At 52.9% G+C, this 24,051-nt stretch overlaps 8 protein-coding genes across 8 annotated transcripts; 2 read left to right on the plus strand and 6 right to left on the minus strand.

Annotated features, from left to right (window-relative positions):
- Window positions 1–91: 91 nt before the first annotated feature.
- On the minus strand, window positions 92–810 carry J4E90_008133 (uncharacterized protein; the record flags this gene model as incomplete). The annotated part of the gene is made up of 2 exons (XM_051437663.1): window positions 92–596; window positions 644–810. 2 exons carry the CDS (start codon window positions 808–810, stop codon window positions 92–94), a joined length of 672 nt encoding a protein of 223 aa, XP_051288474.1.
- Window positions 811–1,219: 409 nt separating this feature from the next.
- J4E90_008134 (uncharacterized protein) lies at window positions 1,220–2,544 on the minus strand (the record flags this gene model as incomplete). Its single annotated transcript, XM_051437664.1, has 4 exons — window positions 1,220–1,402; window positions 1,448–1,621; window positions 1,669–2,050; window positions 2,105–2,544. The coding sequence occupies 4 exons, from the start codon at window positions 2,542–2,544 to the stop codon at window positions 1,220–1,222; spliced, it is 1,179 nt and encodes a 392-aa protein (XP_051288475.1).
- A 3,300-nt stretch (window positions 2,545–5,844) lies between these two features.
- J4E90_008135 (uncharacterized protein) lies at window positions 5,845–6,608 on the minus strand (the record flags this gene model as incomplete). Its single annotated transcript, XM_051437665.1, has 2 exons — window positions 5,845–6,078; window positions 6,135–6,608. The coding sequence occupies 2 exons, from the start codon at window positions 6,606–6,608 to the stop codon at window positions 5,845–5,847; spliced, it is 708 nt and encodes a 235-aa protein (XP_051288476.1).
- A 1,743-nt stretch (window positions 6,609–8,351) lies between these two features.
- On the plus strand, window positions 8,352–8,629 carry J4E90_008136 (uncharacterized protein; the record flags this gene model as incomplete). Its single annotated transcript, XM_051437666.1, has 2 exons — window positions 8,352–8,543; window positions 8,594–8,629. The coding sequence occupies 2 exons, from the start codon at window positions 8,352–8,354 to the stop codon at window positions 8,627–8,629; spliced, it is 228 nt and encodes a 75-aa protein (XP_051288477.1).
- A 4,687-nt stretch (window positions 8,630–13,316) lies between these two features.
- J4E90_008137 (uncharacterized protein) lies at window positions 13,317–14,397 on the plus strand (the record flags this gene model as incomplete). The annotated part of the gene is made up of 2 exons (XM_051437667.1): window positions 13,317–13,420; window positions 13,473–14,397. 2 exons carry the CDS (start codon window positions 13,317–13,319, stop codon window positions 14,395–14,397), a joined length of 1,029 nt encoding a protein of 342 aa, XP_051288478.1.
- Window positions 14,398–16,803: 2,406 nt separating this feature from the next.
- On the minus strand, window positions 16,804–19,056 carry GRP78 (78 kDa glucose-regulated protein; the record flags this gene model as incomplete). Its single annotated transcript, XM_051437668.1, has 5 exons — window positions 16,804–17,341; window positions 17,406–18,193; window positions 18,243–18,593; window positions 18,650–18,759; window positions 18,816–19,056. The coding sequence occupies 5 exons, from the start codon at window positions 19,054–19,056 to the stop codon at window positions 16,804–16,806; spliced, it is 2,028 nt and encodes a 675-aa protein (XP_051288479.1).
- Window positions 19,057–20,175: 1,119 nt separating this feature from the next.
- J4E90_008139 (uncharacterized protein) lies at window positions 20,176–21,127 on the minus strand (the record flags this gene model as incomplete). The annotated part of the gene is made up of 2 exons (XM_051437669.1): window positions 20,176–20,981; window positions 21,052–21,127. 2 exons carry the CDS (start codon window positions 21,125–21,127, stop codon window positions 20,176–20,178), a joined length of 882 nt encoding a protein of 293 aa, XP_051288480.1.
- Window positions 21,128–21,774: 647 nt separating this feature from the next.
- ALT1 (alanine transaminase) lies at window positions 21,775–23,437 on the minus strand (the record flags this gene model as incomplete). Its single annotated transcript, XM_051437670.1, has 4 exons — window positions 21,775–21,931; window positions 21,994–22,166; window positions 22,225–23,374; window positions 23,433–23,437. The coding sequence occupies 4 exons, from the start codon at window positions 23,435–23,437 to the stop codon at window positions 21,775–21,777; spliced, it is 1,485 nt and encodes a 494-aa protein (XP_051288481.1).
- Between the last annotated feature and the right edge of the window lie 614 nt (window positions 23,438–24,051).

The raw sequence follows: 24,051 nt of genomic DNA on the forward strand, positions 1-24,051 counted from the left end.
GCCCGTCTGCGATCATGCGCTGAGGCGTCTCGTCCCAGGTCTACCCAGAACGCCCCCATATATGAATAGTACGCGAAAGTAACACAGCCACTCAGTTGACCCCCACAAGCCTCTTCTCCTTCTTCTCCTTCTCTGATTCGCGCAGTGCGGCGATCTCCTCTCTGGTCATGTTATACGATGCGTTGACTTGGTTGAACGGGTTTTCGGGGTGCTTCTCGAATTCCTTGCGGATTTGATCGATCTTCTGCTGCCGGCGCAAGCCCTTCTCGTCCTTCATCTCGTCAAGTCTTCGCTCCTCAAACGCAGCATATGCAGCCTTGAAGCGCCTCTCGGGATGGCGGTCGACCTTGTCCTGGCTGTTGCCCGTGATATCCAGAGCGTCGAGGGCGTTGTCGATACCGGTGGCGTTGAGCGCGCCAGGCTTCGCGTCGAAGGAGCCGAGCGCTGAGTCGATGCCGCCCCCGCGGGGCTTCTTCTCGGCTTTGGGGTTCTTGCCCTTGGGCTTGGAGGGCAGGGAAGCCTCCTCTTCGCGGAGCAGGGCTTCCTTCTCAGCCTTCTTACGGGCTGCTTCAGCGGCCTTTTCTGCTGCGGCCTCGCTATGTTATGTTAGCTACTGCGTAAGTAGGGGCGAAGATGCACATACGCCTTTGCATTTGACTTTGCGCCCTTGTTCCATTCCTCTGCCTCTGCCTTTTCAGCTTGTTGGTTCTTTGCAGCCTGCTTCGAGGCAGCGGCGTCTGCCTTGCGGGCTTGTCCTTGCGCCTTCTTCGAGCCCCCTCCATCGCCGCCGGCTGCGCCCTTTTTCGCCATTGTGTTGTGAGGTATGCGAGATCGTATTTGTTTCCGAAGTAGATGGACGTGGTGCGCGAGTATCTCGATGTGTGGTGTGTAGTTGCGAGTGAGTCAAAGTTTGGTATGCGGCGCCTGACAGCGGCTTGCGGGCATCAGCGGGGCACAATGGCGTCAGACAACACCGACACGCGTGAATGACTAAGCAACACTGAAAGCTCTTTCCACGCGTACAGCAATACTCGCGAATGTCTTCACCCTTAGTGTTCAGATGAGATGCAACTCCCATGAGTCTGCAATCACCTCTACATATACTTCAGGGACAAAGAATACATCGACAAAGAGAGATTGACTGCTTGCAGAGCCTGCATTTCTGTTCATTGAGTATCTACCTTGCCACGCCTCATGGTCGGATGCAAAGAAGGGACTGTTACACAATCCCCTCTTCTTTCTCTCTCCTTATGTGCTCTCGTCTCGCTCGCATCGCGTTACCCGGAGTGAGCTGCTTCAAGCCGAGCCATGGCGAGTTGATAGGACTGGGACCCGTATAGATGAAGATGTCGTAGAGGAAGCCTCCAAACGCGCAGCCAAGGAATGGTGCCACCATCGGGATCTAGACATGGTCAGCAAGAGCTATGAACGCCATCAGAAGACATACCCAGAAGTAGTAGCCGCCAGCGGACCACACCTCATGACCATATCCAACCGCATAAGACATCAGTCTTGGGCTGAAGTCACGAGCGATGTTGATCGCATAACCTGTCTGCCAGCCGAAGCAAGACCCCAATCCGAAGATGAGGAAGAACAGGCAAAGTGGGAACCATTTGTCGGACTAGAGAAAGGTTAGCGCATTCCTGCTGATCACTCTAACGGCCATACCTTAGGAACACCATTGTTGCTCGGGTCCTTCAACGCGAATATGACAAACATCAACAGTGTACTTGCGATGAACTCCGAGAAGAACTGGCTGGTCTTGGTAAGAAATGGCTGTGGATAGGTGCAGAAGATGCTCGCAGTAGCCTTCTCAGCAGGAGGCACTGTTCGCATCTTCCCGCCCTCGAACCAGTCGATGGAGCTGATGTAGTTCGCGTATACGATCCCAGACCCGACGAACCCACCAAGCATCTGTGCGGCGAAGTACATCGGAAACCGCCGCCAGGGCAGCTGACGGAAGATGCAATTGCTGAGAGTAATCGCCGGGTTTAGGTATGCGCCAGAATCGCCTGCTACGTACAGACCAAGCATGACGCCCAGGCCCCAGCTTCTGGGCGTTAGCATACGTTGCCAGTATCTAACACTCCAGCGCTTGACTTACCCCCAGTTGATCGACTGATACTGCCCGAACCCGTTACCGCCCGGCGCCGTGGTCTGCCCCGTCGAAAGCAAGACCTGCGCAACCGCTCCATCACCGAACATAACCATTATAGCGGTGCCCCAGAACTCCGCGAACGGCTCCCTCATCACCGTCCGTATACGCGACCACAGCAACTCCGAGGCCGCGCCGTGATCATGCTCTTCGTCGATGGGTGCTTGAGGATGCAAGCCAAGTACCGATCGCTTTCGTTGTGCGCTCGACGACGTTCGATGGGCCGAGAGTTCAGAGTTGGTAGAATGCGCCGAATGCTGTGTCTGCGCTTGGGTCAAAGGCGTGGCGCTCGTACCAGACGTAACACTGTGTAGACGATCATCAGAGCGGTCGTCTGCCCAATCCCGTGTAATCGACGGCCCTGGGGCCATAGGTCCTTGAGATGTCATGCTGAACACACGTCAAAGCAACACTAAACGAAGAATGAGGGACAGTCTAATCCAAAGCCTGTTGAGCCTCACACCAGTGCCAGGGCGAGGAAGGTACTAGCAAATGCACAAAAAACAGCCTACTCAGCGGACCACGACTGCTTAAGCATGTCTCGTCGCATGCCCTCGGCTCCGTATACCCCGTATGCTAGAAGACGTCACAGCATAACCCCCATCGTGATGCCAACGCCATTGGAAGCCGATCTCGTACTTCCCCTCATTTCTACTAGTCAGATCTCCTGGCTTAGGGGGAGGGCGCCCGCGCCATAAGCTTGGGTCGTGACTGTTGCGCGCTAGGCATGACGTCTGTCAAGACTGGGGGCGTTATTTCCGTGGGATGGGCTGGGGAATGGGGATCTTCATGGGATTGTAGGTTTGTTCGGTTGATTCGCGCTCGAATGAGTACATGTTTAGAAGGGTAGCACTGATGTAGGTGAAATCGGATCGAACCGATGCCCCGATATTCCCGATGGGTGGAAGTGGAGTCTGGGGTGCAGGTGCTGCGGGCGATCGCGATGCTCTCTTAGCGCGAAGTTTATCGTCCACCACCTGCACCGTGTAGTCGCAGTTCGCCCATTGACCACCTATATCGTTCTCCTATCCCGATGTCCTTCAAATGTTCTTTTAACAAGTCCTTCACATGCGATGCACCTTCCGTTTCGTTGATCGGTACACTCGCAAGGCTGAGATATGCAGACAAGCACGCATGATGTCATGAGGCTGCGCATGAGGTGGCAGCTGCCTTCCAAGGTTGTCGCACTTCTGCCTTCACCTACATCCTCCTCACCAAGCCCTCCAGCTTTCGTCTCTTTTCGACTCGGGGAATATTCATGATCTTTGTGTGACACCTGATGCTCTTCCAACTCAGCATCATCCGTATGTCTAAGGAGTCACAGTGCGGCATCGGTCCACAGTGACTAGTAGCCTCGTTATCGGCACGGAAAACCTGGATCGCGTGGTCGCATAACGAGTTCAATATCGCCTGGTACGCTATCGAGACATGGTGCAGTGTGCACTTTGCAAATCAGTCGCGGACACGATAGAGAAGAAGAAAGAACCGTATCCCGGAGAGTACGTGTGGAAATATCACGATGTCCAGGAGAACGCTGGGTGCGTTACATGCCAAAAAATAGCGCGGTTGTTCAATACCCATACACGTTCCGAATGTGTAGGAGAGTGCGGCGGTTTTGTCTCCTACTATAAATACAATGACAGTTGGGAGTTGAGTATTGGCGGTGAGAGAGTCGAGGGCAGAGAGAGAGATATTCCGACCGGTTACACTTGGCACTTTATACAATTCTAAATGCGTACGGATTCATCCTTTTCGACCAAGAAATCAACATCGGGGGCATCAAGAGATGGATCAGTAGATGCGAAAAGGACCACGGGGGCGTATGTCATACAATCACGAACTCGAGGACTACGATGCCGGATGCCACAGACTTGAGGTTCATCGACGTTGAGAAACTCTGCCTCGTGAGGCAATCAGAGCATGACGGCGACTGTCGATATGCCGCCTTGAGCTATGTATTGGGGGCAGCTGGCGATCCTTTCCAGACTGTAAAGGCCAATGCCGAAGCTTTGAGCCAGGAACATGCGTTCAACCTCCCTTGCAACCGCACTCGCCTCCCCAACACCATTGCAGACAGCATATCCTTCACGCGCGCTCTAGGCCTTCGCTACTTATGGGTGGACAGATTCTCTATCATACAGGATGATGAAGTCGCGAAGCCCCATCAGTTGGCCTCCATGGCATCTATATACTCCAACGCGTACGTCACTATAGCTGCTACAGAAGGGGGAGACAGTGCCTATGGGATACCCGGAATCAACAAAGAGCGCCCGAGGAAGCCACCTTCTGAAGTTTATCATTTTAGTCCCAGCTGCCGCGTCCAAGTGTTGACGCCTTTACGCGGAGAACCACCCACAGTGTATCATACCCGTGGCTGGACTTTCCAAGAGTGGACATTCTCACGTCGCATAATCGTTTTCCATGATCAATCAGTGACTTGGATTTGCGAAAAAAAACATAGAGTCAGAGTACAAACAACGGAATTGGCGCACGGCTCCGGTGAAACAGCCACGGGGGACTTGGGATACCTATCCTAGTTTCCAAGGATACTGTACTGCTGTTGAAGTTTACAGCAAACGGAAGTTGACCTATTCCGAAGATATCCTAGCTGCGTTCAACGCATTCATGACTGTGCAGGGACAGGCTATGGACAGCAGATTCATATTTGGTATACCAGAACTCTTCCTCCCTAACATGCTTTGCTGGCACTACGGTGAAAGCGTTTGGGATTATCGTGAAGGATATCTCCAGCAAAGGCGAACAGATCCTCACGGCAACATATTGAAGACTTTTCCTTCCTGGTCATGGGTAGGCTGGTCTGGGCCTGTCAACATGGCTTCTGCGAATGAAGCGTGCGGACAGGCGATAAGAAGACTGGACTGTTCCGCTCTTGAATATCCTCACCTTATTGAAATCACCAAAGTTATAATCGGACCGCACGGCGAGCGCAGGGAGTACGTCAAGGACCTACACTACTACGAAACCCGCGGGTTGACTAGATTAGTGGAGAGCAAGCGCTATCAGTCCTATAATCTACCTTTCAAAATAGTTAACAAGCATCCCGTGGCCCAGGAAGAAGACGTTGCTAGCTTGACAGCTGAAGAAGTCGTTTCTCCTATTTTGGAATTCCGGACTCGGCGACTGATTGCTTCGCTGTCTAAGCACGATCGCGACGACCTGAAAGAACACACGCCTATTTTGACCAGTCCTGAAGGTCAAATGATTGGTATCTTAGATATCGACATCTCGCTCAATTTTCTTCAGTTGCCTCAACACAAGGTCGAGCTTATCTGTATCAGCGTTGATAGGCCTGTGTGTACTGAACATGCTCAGTTGCGTAAGCTTGACCAAAGAAATAGCTTGCAAAAGACCTGTCCTCTGCCGTGTTTTCCAGACTGGACTCACTGCAAAGAAGGGATCCACACACCGGCATCCAGATGGCAGTTCCTGTCTTATCACGTTCTATGGATCGAGTGGGAAGACGGGATAGCATACCGCAAAGCTATAGGACACGTGTGGAAGGACGAATGGGATGCTGCAGACACGGAAGAGGTAGACATTCGACTTGGGTGATCGACTCATGGTGGTACTGTACTGTATTGGTATCTGCCCGGCTGCCCTTTCACAGCGCGAAGTCCAACGTCATCAGGATGTGAGACGACGACAACGACTCACCCCGCCGCAACTATCTACTCCATGCGCTCTCCAGGAGCCAACATCTCCTCCTCGGAGTCAGACTCGACCTTGTCAGGAAGCCTTGTCTTCCTCAACTTCTTCTCAACCCTCTCCATCGCCTCACCCCCAACCGGCATGTCGGTGTCTACGGCCAGCTCGGTGGCCTTCATGTTCTTCCGCTCGGACTGGCGGCGGTCGTTGAAGCCGGCTTTCCGCTTCCTTGCCGGAATGGCGCCTTCCTTGTACTCCTGGATATGATTAGCATATTTCCTATTTCGTCAAAATGGCTTCATAGAAAACTTACCTCTTCGTTAAGAGGATGCAACAGATCCCGAATCACCCTCACCACATCCACCGCAATCACCACACCAAGATTCTTCTTCGTCCTCTTGTCAATGTTCCTCAATTCTACCGCCGAATTGATCTGGCCGCCCATGTAGTCGCCCTGGCCCTGCGTGAACTCCGTTAGAACCGCCAGAGTCGCCAACAGGCGCAAGTCCCAAGTCGCCGCGTCGCCAGCGGGGCGGAAGGTGCGGCCGCCGTACATAGGCGGAGGAGGAGGGAAGGAGGTCATGTCGACGCCCCAGTTGTCGTCGATGAGCGCGAGGGACTCGGAGGCGGGGTGCGTAGTCGCCAACTTGTTGTTGGGGATGCTCGCGAGGGTGTCGAGGAGGTCGCGAATGCTCTTGGGTGCCATGGTGACTTGTACACCATCGAAGGGCTCTCCGCGAATTATATCGCGCTTCTCTTTGCGGGTGAGTTGGGAGAATGTAGACATGATGTAGACAAAAAGCCTTTAAAGTGATAATAGCTTGATTGTGCGTGGGAGGTTAAAGGATGCAGGATTAAGGCTACAAGAAAGTTTTATATGGGCCTACGCTCAGTGCGCAGTGAAGGAGCGAAGAGAACTCATATTCACCTTCTCATTCACTTTCAGTTCTCACTAATTTTCCGCACTCACTGCAACTACAATCGACGTATATTCACGCACTAGTACTGAAACAAGCAGGAGCAAAAATGACGCAATCTGCCAGTCTAAGTGAAGGCGAGTGAAAGACCCTAAAGGGTGCAAAAAAGAGCAAAAACAAATGATCACAACACTGCGGATGACTATGAGAATCGAACTCACTCACCGAAATGGCTGTTATCGACGGTATTACCAAGGTCAACCCAAGGTACACATCCAGGGATTAATAGGCCACTCGGAGTCGTGTTGCGATAGAATACTGCTCAATTGATTAATATATATACACATATCGGAAGTCGTGGGTGATATTGTTGTGGGGAGATATGGGTCAAAGTGAGAGCAAACGCAGTGTTGTGGGATGTGAGTGCGACCACGAAAGTATGACGCAAACTGCGCACACCAACTTCAGCGAGGAGGCTGTCGGTACATTATGGATTGACGGACAAGAGATGTCGATAGAGCGGGGAGTATCTCATCTCAGCCCCAGCCGGTGGAGGCGAGTAGACAACAGAGCGAGGAGGATGTTAGTGCGACTCCCAGTAGTGGAGAGCTAGAACATGGAAGACACTGAGGATGACATGGCAATGAAACATACTCGATTCGCTGTGCAGAACTTAGTGAAGTATGTGAGGCTTTGTCATGAACAGCTTCGGCTATGACTATCCAAGCTAATCTTTCTATTGGGAGAGGAGGTATTGCATTTATCAGTAAACACGAATTCGATATTAACCGACGTACAAAGACTCGATGAGCAATCTCCCCACTGTCTAGTCAGAGATGACCATAATCAACCGCCTTGTTGTCCGGTTTAGGACTGCTATAAGCAACCGCCCTCTTGTTCTGTCTAAGATCAACGTAAGCAATCACCCACTTGTCTAGTCCAAGACTACTATAGGCAATTGATCTCCTGTCTAGACCAAGACTTCTATAAGCAACCGCCCTGGTATCTAGCCTAAACTACCATACATACTCACCGTCTACCAGTTACAGTAGAGTAAGGACAACATGTTCTGCCTCTCAGGGACGTGCTCAGAAACAGATTCATGAATGATCGACACATCTGATGGTTGCGATATCTCTTATCCTAGGAATACCTTTGCGTGTGGGATGGTTGCAGGGGTCATGAATGGCTCGCCGGTCTCTATCACTGCAGCACCAGTGTGAACAATCGACGATGGGTACTTGGTAGAAAAGGTATAAGTATGGTCTTCAAACCTCGCAACAAACACCACTCACATCCTCAACAATATCAACAACAGCCATCCAACTCACGAGAACCATCAACATGCTTTCCATCCAGTCTATCAGCCTGGCGTTCATCGCCATTCTCGCCACGGTACACCTCCCCTTTCCCTCATATCCTCCCAGCGCGCCAAATCAAACTAACATCGACCTCAGACCAAGGCTCAGGTAAGCCTTGACGACGGCGGTACCTTCGGTGGCTGCCCCGGAGGCTGCTGCATCCCTGTCTGCAACTTCATCGTCGGCGACCAAGATTCTCTGGGCGCATACGGAACAGTGGATTTTGCTGGCACATGCAAGCAAAACTTCGATATGAAGAACGGGGGTACTCAAGACTTGGATGACGACTACCAGGCAACTTGGGTCTACGAGCAGAATGGGCCTGGTTCCGTTGCCATCGATCTATTCCGCAAGAGCGACAAGATATACAATCGTTTCGAGGTTTCCAACTGCCAGTTGGCTAGTATTGGTGGAACGCAGTGCGCTCCTGCTGACGGAGGCTGTGTAAGTTGTGGGTCGTGAGAAGTGAGAAGTGTGCTAATGGATGCGTGTAGGACTTGAAGCTGATCCTCACTGAGGCCCAGGGTTAGAGGATTGACTGTACTTACGGCAGTATGTGGACAATGTTGCTATTGGGATGGTGATAGGATCGATGTTCGTCGACTACTCGCCAAAAGCTTCTACTTATTGGGTACAATCTTTTGGCACTACACTCGTTTTATGAACTACTATCAATGGATTGTCACTTCCCTGGCACAGACCTTTGAGATACGTTCATGTCTGCTCGTGTTCACTCGCCACACACCTATCGCTATGCATATAGAATATGCTAAAGTAGCTGGCGAAGCATTTTATTAGTAGCGCTGATGTGCAGTCTCACATCAGACCTGGATCTCACCACCACACCACCACATCCCCATCGCCTCTCCATCTCAAGCATGTCTTCTTCTTCGTATATGTATCACCAGACAGACCATGAAACACGCATATCATATCTGACACACCCGTTGAACCTGTATCTCGGCTTTCGTGGGAAGAAAAAAGCATGTGCGCGGAAAAAGCAGTTTTTAGCTGCCATGCATCCAGGGATGTTTCGCAGCGGCTCATGCCGATGCATATGCAGATTTCGTGGGTTCAGGCGTCTAGATGTGCGTTAGCTTCCTGTCACATGCTTGATCAACGTGTTGAGCGCGGTTGTGAGGGACGTTGAGGCTGTTGAGATGGTAGAGGATCTACATTTCTGTCAATAGACTTGCTCGATATGAATGATGTGAACAACGTTTTCCCACAAGAGTTGATGTACGCGGGTGACCGTGTTGGGGTAGCGCGGTGAAGGAGATGTGCGTTTTGGTTTGCCGGGCACCTAGATGGAGGAGGGATGGTGAAAGGTAGTGCGGGAGCCGAGATGATATGTCGACATGAACATACCTATGCCATATCTCCAAGCAAACGTACTACGTGATCAGTACACATTGATCATACCATATATCTTCCCTCTCCTCAAAGTAGGAGAGAGAAACGGCATGCAAACTCTTACCCATCCGTGACTGACATGTACGTACACCGACATACCTGAACCTAGTAACGATACAGAACAGCTGCATCTAATCCTCACCGCCAACTTACGCTCTTCTCCCGTTTCCATATACCATCTGGGACCTACGTGATTGACAGCAAATGATCATACTTCTAATACCTGGCTACCTCCGTCCATGCCTCTCTTCCTTCCTAATCTGTTCAAGCGTACCGTTACCGGTGCAAGTGTACCACTGAATTCATTTGTTCAGACCCTGAACAGCGCTACAACATCAACTTCCTCCCTAGCCGCATTGTCTGTCGCATATTTCAGTGACAAACTCAACTTGTCAGCGGCTCCCAACGCCACGCGGCGCCCGGGAGATGTCCAACCTGCATACCTAGGCTTTCGCGACACTGGATACGAAGAAGAGTACAACTCCGAGTGGGGCCGCATATGAGCTGAACGATTGGCATGTATGTTCACATGCACGTTTCACATTTCCCTTCTCTTTTGTTCCTGCTAGTGACGGCGGTGCCAGTGGCGGGGACGCGCCGCGGGGGAAACGTGGACGATAAGATAGCGAAGAGCGAATTGTTCTTGTGTGGTACACTACGAGTAGATGCTGGTAATCGGTTTCAGCCACGCTGTCTGCGCGCTTCTGCGAACGTGTGGATAGCTCGGGGACCGAGTTCGGCATTGCGCGTCTCGCGACAGGCGGGAACTGCGAGGTCAGAACTTCTAGAGTCCGTTGACCAACCGGCCACGTGTGACTAAGTTGAACGGAAACTGTAGCATGGGGTTAGTTGTCCGAATGACATGCCTTGACAGGTGTTGCGAGCAAGATGGACGTTGTGGGAGGGTAACGTGTCTGCCTGGCGACGCCGTGGGCTGTGCCTCAACACCGTCGACATGTCAGATGCCTTTCTCATCGCTGCCAAAATGTCGCAACACTTTCCACAACATCAACATTACCAGTCGCATGCAGCGCATAAGATAGTCGCCATAATATCAGGCATGACTGTTGTGTTGTGTTGTGTTGTTGGTGCCGCGAACTCTTCACGCCGCGACACCCAACGCTCGCCCGGCACTCTGATCGGCAAACCTGATCTCCTGCGCTGCGCACGCAGCACCAACCGAGAACGCGTTTGATCGACAGGCACCACATCCGCACCAGCGCAATGGTGCCGACTCATCCTCCGACCGAACCACGCTCCAACACAACTTCGCGCCCGCTGCCAATCCAGACTTTTTCTGACGGACTAGCACGCGCGTACTCAGAAACGTTCGGTGGCTTTGAACTTGTTTCGGCGGCTTAGAAAGAAGAACGTTGAGGCGTTCTTGGTGCCATTTGGTTTTTGCGTGGTAGCGAGATTGTGTTTGGGATTGTTGGGTGAGGGGTGCCTGTGAGGGGGAACCGCTGGTGCTGAGGGGTGTGTACATGGGTCCCCGCTACTATGGCAGATTGTTGTTGCTGTTGTTATGGACGATGATATTTGCAATCAACGCAAATGCGCAGGGCAGGCACTGAGTTCTGCAATCCAACATTCCGCCTCATGGCGACATGATTGAGTCATCACTACGATCGATATGGTCACTTCCGCCTCGATTCGAAGCCAGATGCCACGTCCGTCATGTTGCATGCCTGCTGCCCGATCTGACCGATATCTCCACCCGCTCACGCGTCTCCATGACCTCTGATCGATGATACCCTGTCAACGGATGTGTAGAGCCAAAAAGAAGTTTCTGCCAGGAAGCACTCTTCCATCATCTAGCAGCCAGTCGAGGACATAACCTCGAGGTATGACTGGTAAACACGCTCCACAGCACCACAAATCCCTTCCACAAGCGAAATTACCTGTAGTTGTCTAGAACACATCCGCTTGTTGGTAGTCTTACACCTAGTGATGTCACACCAACCCGGCTCCGAGTAGGTATCGATAAGCGGGCAACACTTGCGAACGTCTTGCATGAGCTTCTCGTCGCCGGCTCCGCAGGACGTTGCGCTTTTCGTATGATTGGTTTGTGTGGAAAATCATGATGGTAGTGTTGTAATGTCCGCCAATGGGAAGTTTTGAACGACAAATGCAGAACTTGTCGGTCCGGCAGATAATAGTAATCGTATGGCTGGCTGAACTAGAGAGCATGTGTGTCGCCTAGAGAACGGCGGCAGGAACAGAAGGTGTCCGCATGCAGTAGTGTTTCTGTGTAGCTCTTGGTTTCGCAATGTCTCAGTTGGCGCATAGAGGCTGTGTTGTTGCTCTGTGCAAGGGCAGGTTGCTCGACCAGATGTACAATGTCGAGGGCGACACGCAGCACAACCATGAAAGAACCAAGACAGATGATGGAAGCACAGAAATGTCCGCGTCACTACTCTCGCTGGCCATGAGAGAAGGTCCAGCGGCCGGTGAGCAGACGGTACACTTGGTTTTCGCTTACCGGTCCGTTTCTGCTCGGAGGAGCGTCACAGGGAAGATCCAGCGAACAGCGACCCACCACGTCGTGTGAGGCTTTTCTGGTCACGGCTGGCGGTGTCGCTGTACACCGTACTAGCAGTGGGTAGTCTTCCAGATTTTCACCATGCATATACCGGCTACCACGTTGCGATAAAGAGCCTTATCGTCCCGCTGACGGCACCGGGGCTCCACAAACGTTGCATCGGCACATCTTGCTGATCCGTGAATGGAGAGGATCCTGCCTAGGTGCAGGTGGGCTGCAGATGTGGAAATGGGCGAGGCAAAAAGTCGTCGTGTGGACGGTTGCGTCACGATCCTGCGGAAGGACTGCATGCCCTGACGGAGTTTGGGAGTTACGCATGCATAGCCGAGGGGGAAGACGTGTCCGGCTCACAGACTGTCGCGGCTGAATGGAGTGTACATTGTGTCTGCACACGGCAGTGACAGTGATAGATGAAGGTTGTGGACTCGTCAGGGCCACGGAGACTAGACTCGTTGGGTGAGAACACGTGCCGGAGTGTGACAGGAACACGCAGGCAACGCGGCGCCGATGTGTGGAAAACGTTCTGGAATCTGGAGGGTCAGTATCCACGGGCGGCTGCCCCAATCACAGCTGTTTGGGTTCCACACTGTGTAGATCGCAATTGCGCGGCCTTCACGTCGTCGACCGCGGGTGCTGAGTCGAGTGCCGCGCCTTGGAATTGCGCACTGTCGTTGTGAAAGTCGAGCAACAACTCTTTGCTTCCTTGCCGCTTGCGAGTCTGGCCAAGGGGGACGCGGCTGCGACAGGCGATGAAGCGACGAAGAGAGATCAAAAGCGGCTGAAACCTCGGAGCGCCAACTGTGCCTGGCTCAGGCACACCAATGAGAAGCGCCAGCCAAGTCAGGATCGCGCGCTATCCAGGGGTGCAACATCCGGTGCGATTGGCCCTGACTAAATTAGTAACGGGGATAGTCCGCAGCGCGCTAGACCAATTCTGTCTCCCAGGAGATGAGATGGGGCAGCCCGGCTGAAGGGCCACTTACCTTTGTGCCTGGCCGCTTGTTTCCCTTTTCCTCCTTCACCCCAACATATAATCCACACATTGTCCCTCTTTTTGAAAAGGCAAATTCGCGCGTTCACTCTTTCACGCCCGTCTTGCGCCTGCTAGCTAGCTCACCCAGTCACTCATTACTCATACCTCAACTACTCGTTGACCAACCACTACCAGCGCATCACGACACGCCGTTGAACGACGTTACGACCTGTCCGCAGTATCAATAACCAGCGCTTACCTCACTCAATCACCCTTACGCAACTTCACGATGCGTTACTCTTCCGCCGCGGTGCTGAGCACCATCGTCGTTGGCCAGGCTGCTGCCGCCAACCTCCACAACCGTCACGCCAGCTTCCACGCCCGCCGTCAAGCGTAAGTAATGCCTTCGAGTCGACAACGAAACCAGTATGCTAACTCTTTGCAGTGAGGTCAAGCGCAGCGCTGCCAACGAAGTTGACTGGAGCAAGGTCGCATACGATCTGAGCGATGTCGACTGGAGCTCCGTCTTCGCCACCCCTACCCCTACTCCTGCTCCTGCGGCTGCCCCCAAGGTTGCTGAGGTTGCCGACTACAAGACTCAGGCCGAGCCCACGCCTTCCTCCACCAAGCAGGAGCCCACTACCACCAGCGCCAAGCCCGCCGCTACCTCCGCAGAGTCTAACGACCCTCTTGGTGACCTCGGCGACGCTTTGGACAACGTCGGTGACGCTATTGGTGGACTTGTCAGCTCCATCTTCGACGATGTCCAGGACTGGGTACAGGAGCTCGGTTGCAAGAAGGGAGTGAACAAGCAGTCGGAGTGGGATGGTATCTGGGTCGGCGGTGACAGCAAGTGGAAGGCTGAGTTCATCAACGACCGTTCCGATCAAGACATGCTCCTGTTCTGCTGGAGGGCACTCGGCTACTCTGGCATGTCCGTCAAGGCCAACCAGCCCGACATCTCAGTCAAGATCCCCGCCGGCAAGTCCCTCGAGCTCTCCTGGAAGGAGGGTGTCCCCTCCGCCTGCGCCCCCGTGTTCCCCGGCTACAAGGATGACGGTTTCCAAATCAACAACACCTGGTGGGAGGTCACCTTCGGTGCTCAGGGTGCCTTCGATGTCTCGCGTAACATCAACATGAACGGTGACAGCATTAGCTCCAAGGGCTCCAAGTGCGTCTCCGACATGAACACCTGTGTCTTCAAGTGCAAGAACGGCATGGACACCTGCGAGCAGGGTTCCGACTACGACCTCTTCAACTGCAACTCCAGCGGTGGCGGTGGTGGTGGCTACGACCCAATCATGGCCGGTACCGGTGGTGGTTGCTCCATGGGCCAGAACGGTGAGACCGTCAAGGTTGTCATCTCCTAAACGCTTCCGACATGAACATGCTTGGAGTTGGATTGCGCTTTGGGTCATTTTGTGTATTACTCTTCGCCATATTCCCCCTTTGTACCTTGTCGACCTGAACGTCTCCTTGCCTAGGCAGTCATCTTGACTTAGTTGCCTGGCAAGATGCCCACGTGCACTTTGGGTAGTGGTCGCAGGTCCATTCGCGTTACTCGTCACGGCTCTTAGCGGTCTATGTGTATTTTGTAAATGTTTATTGTTAGTATCTCGCAAATTCCAAAAGCCATAAAAACTACATCACCTTTCTTGCTTGATTGAGATCTAACGTGAAGCTCGCGATATTGCACGCGTCATCACGTCTAATTGCGTGCTGTGATCGGCATGGTTCCCGTTCGGGACTATCCTGGTTCTTCAATATTGACGCTCAGACATAACGCTTGCTGCTATCTCCAGGGTTGTTGCGTTCCCAGACCAGGGCCAGAAACCAGGACTTCGCAAGCAAATTTCCGGCCGTGGAGCGTATTGCCTGGGGTAGGTATGTATAGCCGTTATTGCTGCACAAGTGGAGCGATTGTCGCTTCACGATCCAAATCTTGCGTGGTCCAGGGTTTGGAGGCCGCTGTGATCAGAGGCCGCGTAGTCTGTTCGTAGCTTCGATGCATCGTTGGGCTATTAGAATATAGCGCTGGCTTAACGAAGCGATAAGGCGACCAGACGGTGGATCGATCGACTGCGACGACACTGCGCGCGTCTCCCGATTCTGTTTTCGAACGACCTGTCTGTTGGTGTGTATCGTGCGTGCCTTTGGTTGGGTGCCGCATTGTTGGTGACGGTGGCATGGTGGTTAGCCAGGCCTGGAGGTTTATCCGCAGCGCGTGTGTTCACCCCCTAGGCGAGGTGTAGGATCCAGCGAGCGACGGCGAGCGAAAGTCGAAGAGCGATGGCCAGAAAAATTCATCAGAAGGTAGGAACGACCCGGTGAGAGTGTTTTGAGCGCGGCAGCCATGGTGTCAAAAGGAGGAAGTCGCAACACGCGCGTAGAAAGAAAACGTAAACACCCGACCAAAGAATCGAACCTCGCGACACTGTCTTGGATTGAGTCACTCACAGTAATCCCGGCAGATGTACAAAAGACATGTCTGGCGTTCCACGCTCTGCTGGAAAAGACGTTGAAGTAAGAACGCTCGCAAGGGGAAAGCGCAACCACAGCACCAAACGAAAGAACCCCGCGTGACAACGAAAGAGAAAGGAAGAGCAAGTATCGAGTAATTTGATGGGCGTGATCATCAGCAGAGTCCTGGAGCATGTTCTTTCCACACGCGACACGCAGACTATGAGTAAGGAAGGAGCAACAAAGACACGATGCACGTTAGCAAAAAGAAAACATGGAAGGGAAACCCCTCACTCAAGTACACGAACGATACGAGAATATGGCAATGACACTATCGAATGTTCAACATTCCTCTAGAACCTCGGTTTCGTTGGTACACCAGACCGCCGGAACTTTCTCCTGGTAGGCTAAGCTGGGTAAAGCGGCACATGCGATACGAGAGCCTCGAGGAAGGAGCCTTCCAGAAGCGGCTGTCAAACAGAAGACACGGGCTAGATCTTGTGTTGCAGTTTGCAGTATACGTACGGTTAGATCTTGACAAGTAGAGATGTTCTAGGGTGGTGTATGCTCTTACGCTATATAGCATCATCTAGCCACCTCTAGGGACAAGGACGAGGCTACAAAAGAATCCTTTAAAACTCGTCACAAATATCACTTTCGCAGGAATCACGAGAGACAAACAAAATACGCATCGTCATCGTCGCTGGTAGATTAGCAAGTCGCGTTTTGTGGCGCGCGCTGGACAGATGACGGTGAAGCACATTGCGGTCTTTGGCCTGGTATTTGCAGGGTTTGCAGTGCATTCCACACCCTTCTTTAACCACAGACTTGTGACCATCTGTGTCGAGGTGTCTGTTGAGAAATGCCTTGGTACCAAAGCTCTTGTCGCAAGGAACGCAAGGGAAGCGGTTGAGGATGACGGCCTGGGTACGCTTAACAAAACTATCTGAGACAGAATATGCCTCCCTGAGTTGGCGACGCGAGCGGTGTATTACCTCGATAACCAACCTAGGAGCCTACATCGGCTTAGGAAGTAGTCATTTATCAACATTCAGCACTACGTATGCAGCAACATGTGACACGAATTCAAACAACACCAAGCATCATTGGAAGGATGAAGTGATCTCATAAGGATTTCATTCCATGTGAATACGCCCATGACTAGTAAAGTGAACTGCGCATATATCTGAGTGCGTCTAAGCAAGATATATCTCCATCGCGAAAAGTGCTTTTCTACTCATACACACATGGGTGCCAATGCAACCAAAATACGACATGAAGGATGCAACATATATGGCGACTCTACTGTCAACCATCTACAACTCGTCGTGGTCCTCGGGCATCTCATCGTCACCACCGGGGCCGCCAGCGCCGTAGAGCTTGGAGGTGATGGGGTAGGCGACGTCGGACAGCTTCTGGAACTGCTCGTCAAAGTCCTCAGCGGCGGCCTCGGCGGCGTTGCTCTCGAGCCAGTCCTGGGTCTCCTTGACGGCCTCGAGGAGAGACTCCTTGTCCTCCTCCTCGATCTTGCCACCAAGACCCTCGTCGTCGTTGACCTGGTTCTTGAGGCTGTAGGCGTAGTTCTCGAGCTTGTTGCGAGACTCAATGCGCTCGCGGTTGGCCTTATCTTCCTCGGCGTACTTCTCAGCCTCCTCGACCATGCGCTCAATGTCTTCCTTGCTAAGACGGCCCTTGTCGTTGGTGATGGTGATGGATTCACCCTTACCAGTACCCTTGTCGATAGCGCCGACCTTGAGGATACCGTTGGCATCAAGCTCGAAAGTGACCTCAATCTGGGGAACACCACGGGGCGCGGGAGGGATGTTGGTAAGCTCGAACTTTCCAAGTTGGTTGCTGTAGACATAGGTTAGCAAATTGATCTTTGTAGTGGACATGCAATGGCGCGGTAGGTACTTACTTGTCCTTTGTCATGGCTCGCTCTCCTTCGAATACCTGGATCAAGACTACGGGCTGGTTGTCGGCGGCGGTAGAGAAGATCTGGCTCTTCTTGGTGGGGATGATAGTACCACGCTTGATAAGGGTGGTCATGACACCGCCAGTGGTCTCAATACCGAGGGTAAGAGGGTTGACATCCATGAGAACGACGTCGCCGGTGGCGGCGTCACCGGTGAGAATACCACCCTGAACAGCAGCGCCGTAAGCGACAGCCTCATCGGGGTTGACATCCTTGCGGGCCTTCTTTCCGAAGTACTCCTCAAGCATGGCCTGGACCTTGGGAATACGAGTGGAACCTCCAACGAGAACAATGTCGTCGATTTCGCTCTTCTTCATCTTGGCGTCCTTGAGAACCTGTTCAACGGGCTTGAGGGTCTTCTTGAAGAGGTCGTTGTTGAGCTCCTCGAACTTGGCGCGGGTGAGGGTCTCGGAGAAGTCCTTGCCCTTGAAGAAAGACTCAATCTCGATCTTGGTGGTCTTCTGGGAAGAGAGAGTACGCTTGGCCTTCTCAACCTCGCGCTTCAACTTGGACATGGTCTTGGAGTCCTTGGTGATGTCGACGTCGTTCTCCTTGTTGTACTTCTTGGTGAAGTAGTTGATGACACGGTTGTCAAAATCTTCACCACCGAGATGAGTGTCACCAGCGGTAGACAGGACCTCAAAAACGCCGGATTCGATAGTGAGGATGGAAACATCGAAAGTACCACCACCGAGATCGTAGACGAGAACCTGGCGTTCCTTCTGGTCGGTCTGTGGTGCGTTAGCTGAGTTGCTTCAACGGAGGATGCTGATATCTTACCTTGTCGAGGCCGTAAGCCAGAGCGGCAGCGGTGGGCTCGTTCACAACACGGAGAACATTGAGACCAGCGATAGTTCCGGCGTCCTTGGTGGCGGCACGCTGAGCGTCGTTGAAGTAGGCGGGAACGGTAACGACGGCGTTCTTGACAGGCTCGCCAAGGTAGCTCTCGGCCACCTCCTTCATCTTGCCCAGAACCATGGCGGAGACCTCCTCGGGGGTGAAGGTCTTCTCCTCGCCGTGAACCGCAACGGAAACCTTGGGTTGACCGCTCTTGTTGACGACCTTGAAGGGGAAGTGCTTGATGTCATTCTGAACAGACTTCTCCTTGTACTTGAGACCGATGAGACGTTTCTACTCCACAGTCAGTATGCCAGCCTTCCAACAACGGTATGCGGGAGTGTACGTACGATATCGAAGATGGTGCGTTCGGGGTTGGAGGCGAACTGGTTCTTGGCGGCGTCTCCGACAAGACGCTCGTCGTCGGTGAAGGCTACCCAAGAAGGTGTGATACGGTTACCTGGAGAGGACACATGTCAGTTTGGATGTGTGGGTTGGTCGAGCACACAGACTCACCCTGGTCGTTGGTGATGATCTCAACCTTTCCGTTCTTCATGATACCGACACAAGAGTAGGTGGTTCCAAGATCGATACCGATGACGGGGCCGGAGACACCATTGGCGTCCTCCTTGATGGGCTCCTGGTCCTGGGCGTGTGCTGTCTTAGCCAGCATCAGACCGCCGACAAGGACGAGGAGGAGGTAGAAGGCAATGGACCATGTTGAGCGCTGGTTGGCGCCCCGCGAGCTTCGTGCCATTGTGATGTGTGTGTAGTCGTCAAGACTGGGGGTATGGCCTAGATGCCAGGTGCAAGTGCGGGCGTAACTCTCTGGGAGCTCGCAATGTGTGGAGTAGACGGGGCTCTCCGGGTATCGCTGAGAAAGAAACAAAAGGCGAGTTGCGGTGGTTGCAGTTGCAAGGTGAGTGGAGGAGGAAGGGCAAGTAGCGGTGGGCGGCTACTGTTATATGGACACGTCGTGGAAGTATTTCGAAAGAACACCTTGCGATCTCGAGGATCTTGCTCCGCAAACGGTCTAGCGCGCAGCTCGCCCATGGCCCGTTCACTTTGCCCCAACCGCCCGCATCAGCCTCAATTTCACCTGCGTTTGACGCAGCTGGCTACAGGACACGTGTAATTCGCTAGCACTGGGCTTTCACGGCTCCCGTGTAGCATGTGTGACTCCGCGCTACGCAAACCTATAGGCCACAGTAGCTTCTTGTGTAGGCGGTGGTGAGGAAGTCGCAGCTCCGTCGTTATCGCTATCGTGCCTCTAGTCCAATTTACCCCTCCAACTAAGCGAACGCGAACACCTACAAACCTCGGTGCTCTACCATCTCAACGTCCAAGTCGCGAATGAACTCATCTGGGTTGCAAAATCGCCGTTTCCACCATGCGCGAAATCCCAGCCAGTCTGAGTCGCTGCGTCGGTAATCCCGGACACGGCCCTCGTTGTCTGTCCCAAGTTCCAGGTGTCCTTTCGGTAGTCTTCCAGTCGCTAGGCAGACAGATCTACACGAGACACCGGCTCCACCGCACCGCCAGCATCATTCACCTCGATGACTCCGTAGTCTACATGCAACGTTTCCTCAATCTTGTTGCCACAGGGTGAGAACACAATGCGCCAGGTCTTCTGACAGTTGCCTGGATCGAAGCATTCTGCCCGCCATTCACGACACGTCAGTTTTGCTTGCAAATGCGAAAGAATTCACCCCGTAGGAACAACTGGCTTCTCTGGCTGGAGAGAAGCGAAGAAAGTCGTACTATGCGGTGCCTGATGCTTCATTGCGGATAGCTTGAGGTGTGCCAAAGAGAATCTTCGCGATCATTCCGCTGTCCCACTCTGCCGATCAGCCGCCGCCACGACCAGCGAAACCCATCACCATGCCTCTTTGAACGTCTTCTTGAGGGCGCTCAACATCGCGTCCCATCGCGCACCAGACCTGCTTCTCAACAACACCAAGCCTAGGATGCCAACACCCAGCGCGCAAGGTATCGCTTTCTTGGCAAAATTCTTTGCAAAGTGTTTGAAAAACATGTCCTGCCTTTGTCTCACCCTCTTCACATGCTCCTCTCTTTTGTTCTTCACAGGAAATGGCTCGTCTGGCATATCTTTCTCCAGAAACTCACACAGCGGCTTCCAGCCATCCTCCAAGCGAAATTCGAGCAAGCGTTCGGCAGGGACCGCAGCCCGAACTTCTGCATAGTGCAACCTATACCGATCCTTGGCAACTCCTCGCATCTCTTGCACATTGCTCACGCCATAGAAGCCCAACATGATCTTACGAATCGTGCTGCCGCCCTTGAGTCCATAGAGAGGACCCAATACGTTGATCACGAGATCAGCGCGAAGGCCCCATGTCGTGCTGAAGATGGCTGCTTCCATACTATCGTACCATTCGTCGATATCCCGCTCTACCAGGATGATCTTCGCCTCGGGATAAGCCTCGATGAGCTGCGTGGCGAAGAAAGAGCTCATATCGGTAACGGCCTCATAAGGACCAAAGATCACATCCCAGTCGGCGCGTGTGAAGGGTGCGCCCGTGTAGGTCGGGAGCGAGGGGTAGAAGGAATCGCATGCCTTGCTAAAGAGTTCCCATTCGATTGGGGAGCTGATGGCTTTAATGCCATGGTGAACGCCTTGATATCCGAGGATCTCGAGAGCTTGAGTGATAGAGGCCGACCCTACCCTCGCTTCAGTCAGCTTCTCCCAACGGTTGTAACAATAGCAAAAGCAAACGTTGGAGGAACTCACCAGTACGTGTCATTCCCAATGAAAGTACCTTTAGCTCTCGCTTTGGGCGTTCGGCAATGGAAGTTGGTGTCGCCATGGCTCAGACCAAAGCTGGTTTCAGTCACGCAGAATGGCTGACGAGAGAAGATGGTCGGGAGTACGACAGAAGGTGATATTTCTCGACCATTGTAAGCTCGGCAGAGAGGTGACTACCCCAAGTTGCTGCTCACCGTGGACCGTGGTAAACATTCCATACTCATTTATTGGACCGCCTACCACGTGGTCAAAGGAGTGGCCATCTTACTTGCCGCTGTCTAACTCGAATGTGAGCGCCGAAGAGCGCCCACTGCTATCAATACGATCTACCGGTAGACCCCATCCTAGTTTCAACACGCTCGGGCCGAAGTGTAATGGGCCGAGTAAAGTGCCACTGCAAACGCATCGCGCATAATTGGTCTACACTCCAAGAGTACAACGGAACACGCGCAACCAACATCCTGGCTTGGTAAAAATGTTATCGGAAAGACAGGCTTTCTGCTGTCGAATCACATGAGGTAAATCAACGATGTCCAGGTCTGATACACGCACACACATCATCACCCGTATTCACCGTATTCACCGTATAGGGCGTACTTGATCGTCATGAGGCCTACGCAAGCGTTCTGTACACTGTTCTGACGCTGCCGGTATGCATAGCCTTGTAGATTTACGTGCTGATACAGCAGATGCTCAATCAAGTTCTGACTACCGCCCCGGCCTGATGGAGACCATGAGCGGCTTCTTCTCCCAGACCAAATACGACTTTTGTGTGATCCACCACTTCTCACTGTTTGGGCTGAGCGAGATGTCAAAGTTCCAGAAGAGCTTAGCCAAAGCCAGTTTCATCTCATTCATAGCCATACTGGAAAACCATGAAGTCAGCGATCGTTCCACCGATACCGAGAAGGGAAAGAGAGATCTTACGTTTGTCCAATGCAATCATGTCTACCATAGGAGAAAGGACGAGATGCACCTCGGTTATCACGAGCAAACTCCCCATCTTTCGTCTGCAGCCACCTCTCTGGGATAAAGTCAAGAGGCCGGTGCCAGTTCCATGGAGCGTGACAGGCTGCGAGATTGTGCACGCCTACAGCTGTCTGTTGGTCGACTAGTCAGTACAAAATCGCCACGGCCGAGACGCGAACAAATACTTACACCTCCCGGTACCCATTTTCCATCTATCTCCTCTCCACCCTCTGGAACCCAGCGCGGCAAAGCTGATGGCGTAGGCGGCGATATACGCATCGACTCCTCGATGCAGGCCTTCAAGTAAACCAGCTCACCAGCAGCAACCATGGTAATCTCCTCTTCGCTCGCAAACCTACCCCGCACCTCGGCAATGACCTTCTTATAAGCGTCCGAATGCCCACAAACGAAGAAGACAAATGCGCTCATCGTATACGTAGTCGTGTTACTGCCCGCCACAATCAACGCGCTCGCCATACCAAAAAGATCCATGTTACTCAAATTCTCACTCTCGTTACCAAGGATGTAGCTCATGAAATCCCGTCTCTTCCCTTTTCGGGTGCCAGCGCGCTCCTCATCAATCCGTCGCTGTACCTTTTGGAGGGTGAGTGTTTGATGCCGCTTCCGCGCCTCCATAGCCGCTTTGGGTGCCGTCCATTTGAGTATCCACTCGATATGGTAGTACGTAGCGAGTTGATACCAAACAATGCTTTTGACGCGCGAACCAATAACGTCAAGCCAGGGCTCGTCGGCGCGGTCGAGACAGCCGGCTGGTTGTCCAAAGGCCAGGTCGCTCATGATGTCGAAACTCAACAGGCTGAACCAACGGAGGATATTCTGCTCTACAGCATGATACTGTGGTTTCCGTAACTGGAAAACAAGCCGATCAGTGTGATCCCGAAAGAAATCTTCTTGATCCCGCAATGCGCGCTCACTGAACGCTGGCTGAAGCGCACGCCGGAGCACAGCATGTCGCTCAGGCGTCTCAGTAACGATACTACGACGTCCGTTCACGACCGCAGGAGCGATACCACGGCCATCCAGACACTTCAGGAACTCGCGTGGTGGGGGCGAGCCGTCGATCTTCTTCAAGGCTGTGCTGCTGGTGTAGGACAGCTCGTCGGGTGCGATGCGTATCACGGGGCTGTTGTAGTAGATGTGCATGTCGCGGATGCGCCATGCGAGGTCGCCGCGGAGGTTAACATAGTGCCAGGGGAGGCGGGAGATGGCCCAGAGTTTTGGGCCTGGAAAGCGTGAAAGGGGGTGGAGGGTGAGGTAGTAGAGGGAGCGGAGGAGGAAGTAAAGTACAGGCTGTGCGCGGTTAGGATGTTGGAGGTTCCTTATGGTGTTGAAGGTGTTGGCGTACACTGAGGAAGATGAGAAGGGCTATAGTGAACAACATCTCGGCGTTGAGCTTGGTGTTCGCTCGTTCTGGTCCTTCTGTCTAGTACTCACAGGACGAGCTTCATGGCCACAGGTTCAAGGTAGTGGCATCGACACATATCTTCTTTCTCGTAAGTAAAGCGGACCAATCACTTCAACTTCGATTGCTGATTCTCCTTCGTACGTAGGACAGTTCTGGCATCGTTGCCATCGTCGCAGATGCAGCAGTCAATGAGCCAATGGAAGAAAATGTATCTCCACGTGGCTGATCGACTTACCGCGAGCGTCTGATCCTGAATGCGACTCCACTCGTAGTCCTCGATACTGTAACCCCACGCGGCTCCTGCTCTCGGCGATACTAGTACTTCGATCCCGCATTCGGTCCGGCCTCGTTAGTGAGGCCTAGTCGCCGTTGGTCGTTGTACTGACTCGGGACTTGCATGGCATCGTTACGAGGTCGGTGGTGATGGAAGAGGAAAGAGTGAGCGCTCAGCGTACATTCTGTCATGAGCATTGGGTTCGAAGTTGAGAGAAGTCGGCACGTGACTGGACTCACGCTCCTACCACCATCGACAAATTGAGCCATATCTGAGTTAAGTAGTGAGAACGACGCCACAGTACAAATCTTTGAAG

The sequence above is a fragment of the Alternaria incomplexa genome (assembly GCF_024043165.1).
Source record: "Alternaria incomplexa strain BMP 0042 chromosome Unknown scaffold_12, whole genome shotgun sequence".
Taxonomy (NCBI): domain Eukaryota; kingdom Fungi; phylum Ascomycota; class Dothideomycetes; order Pleosporales; family Pleosporaceae; genus Alternaria; species Alternaria incomplexa.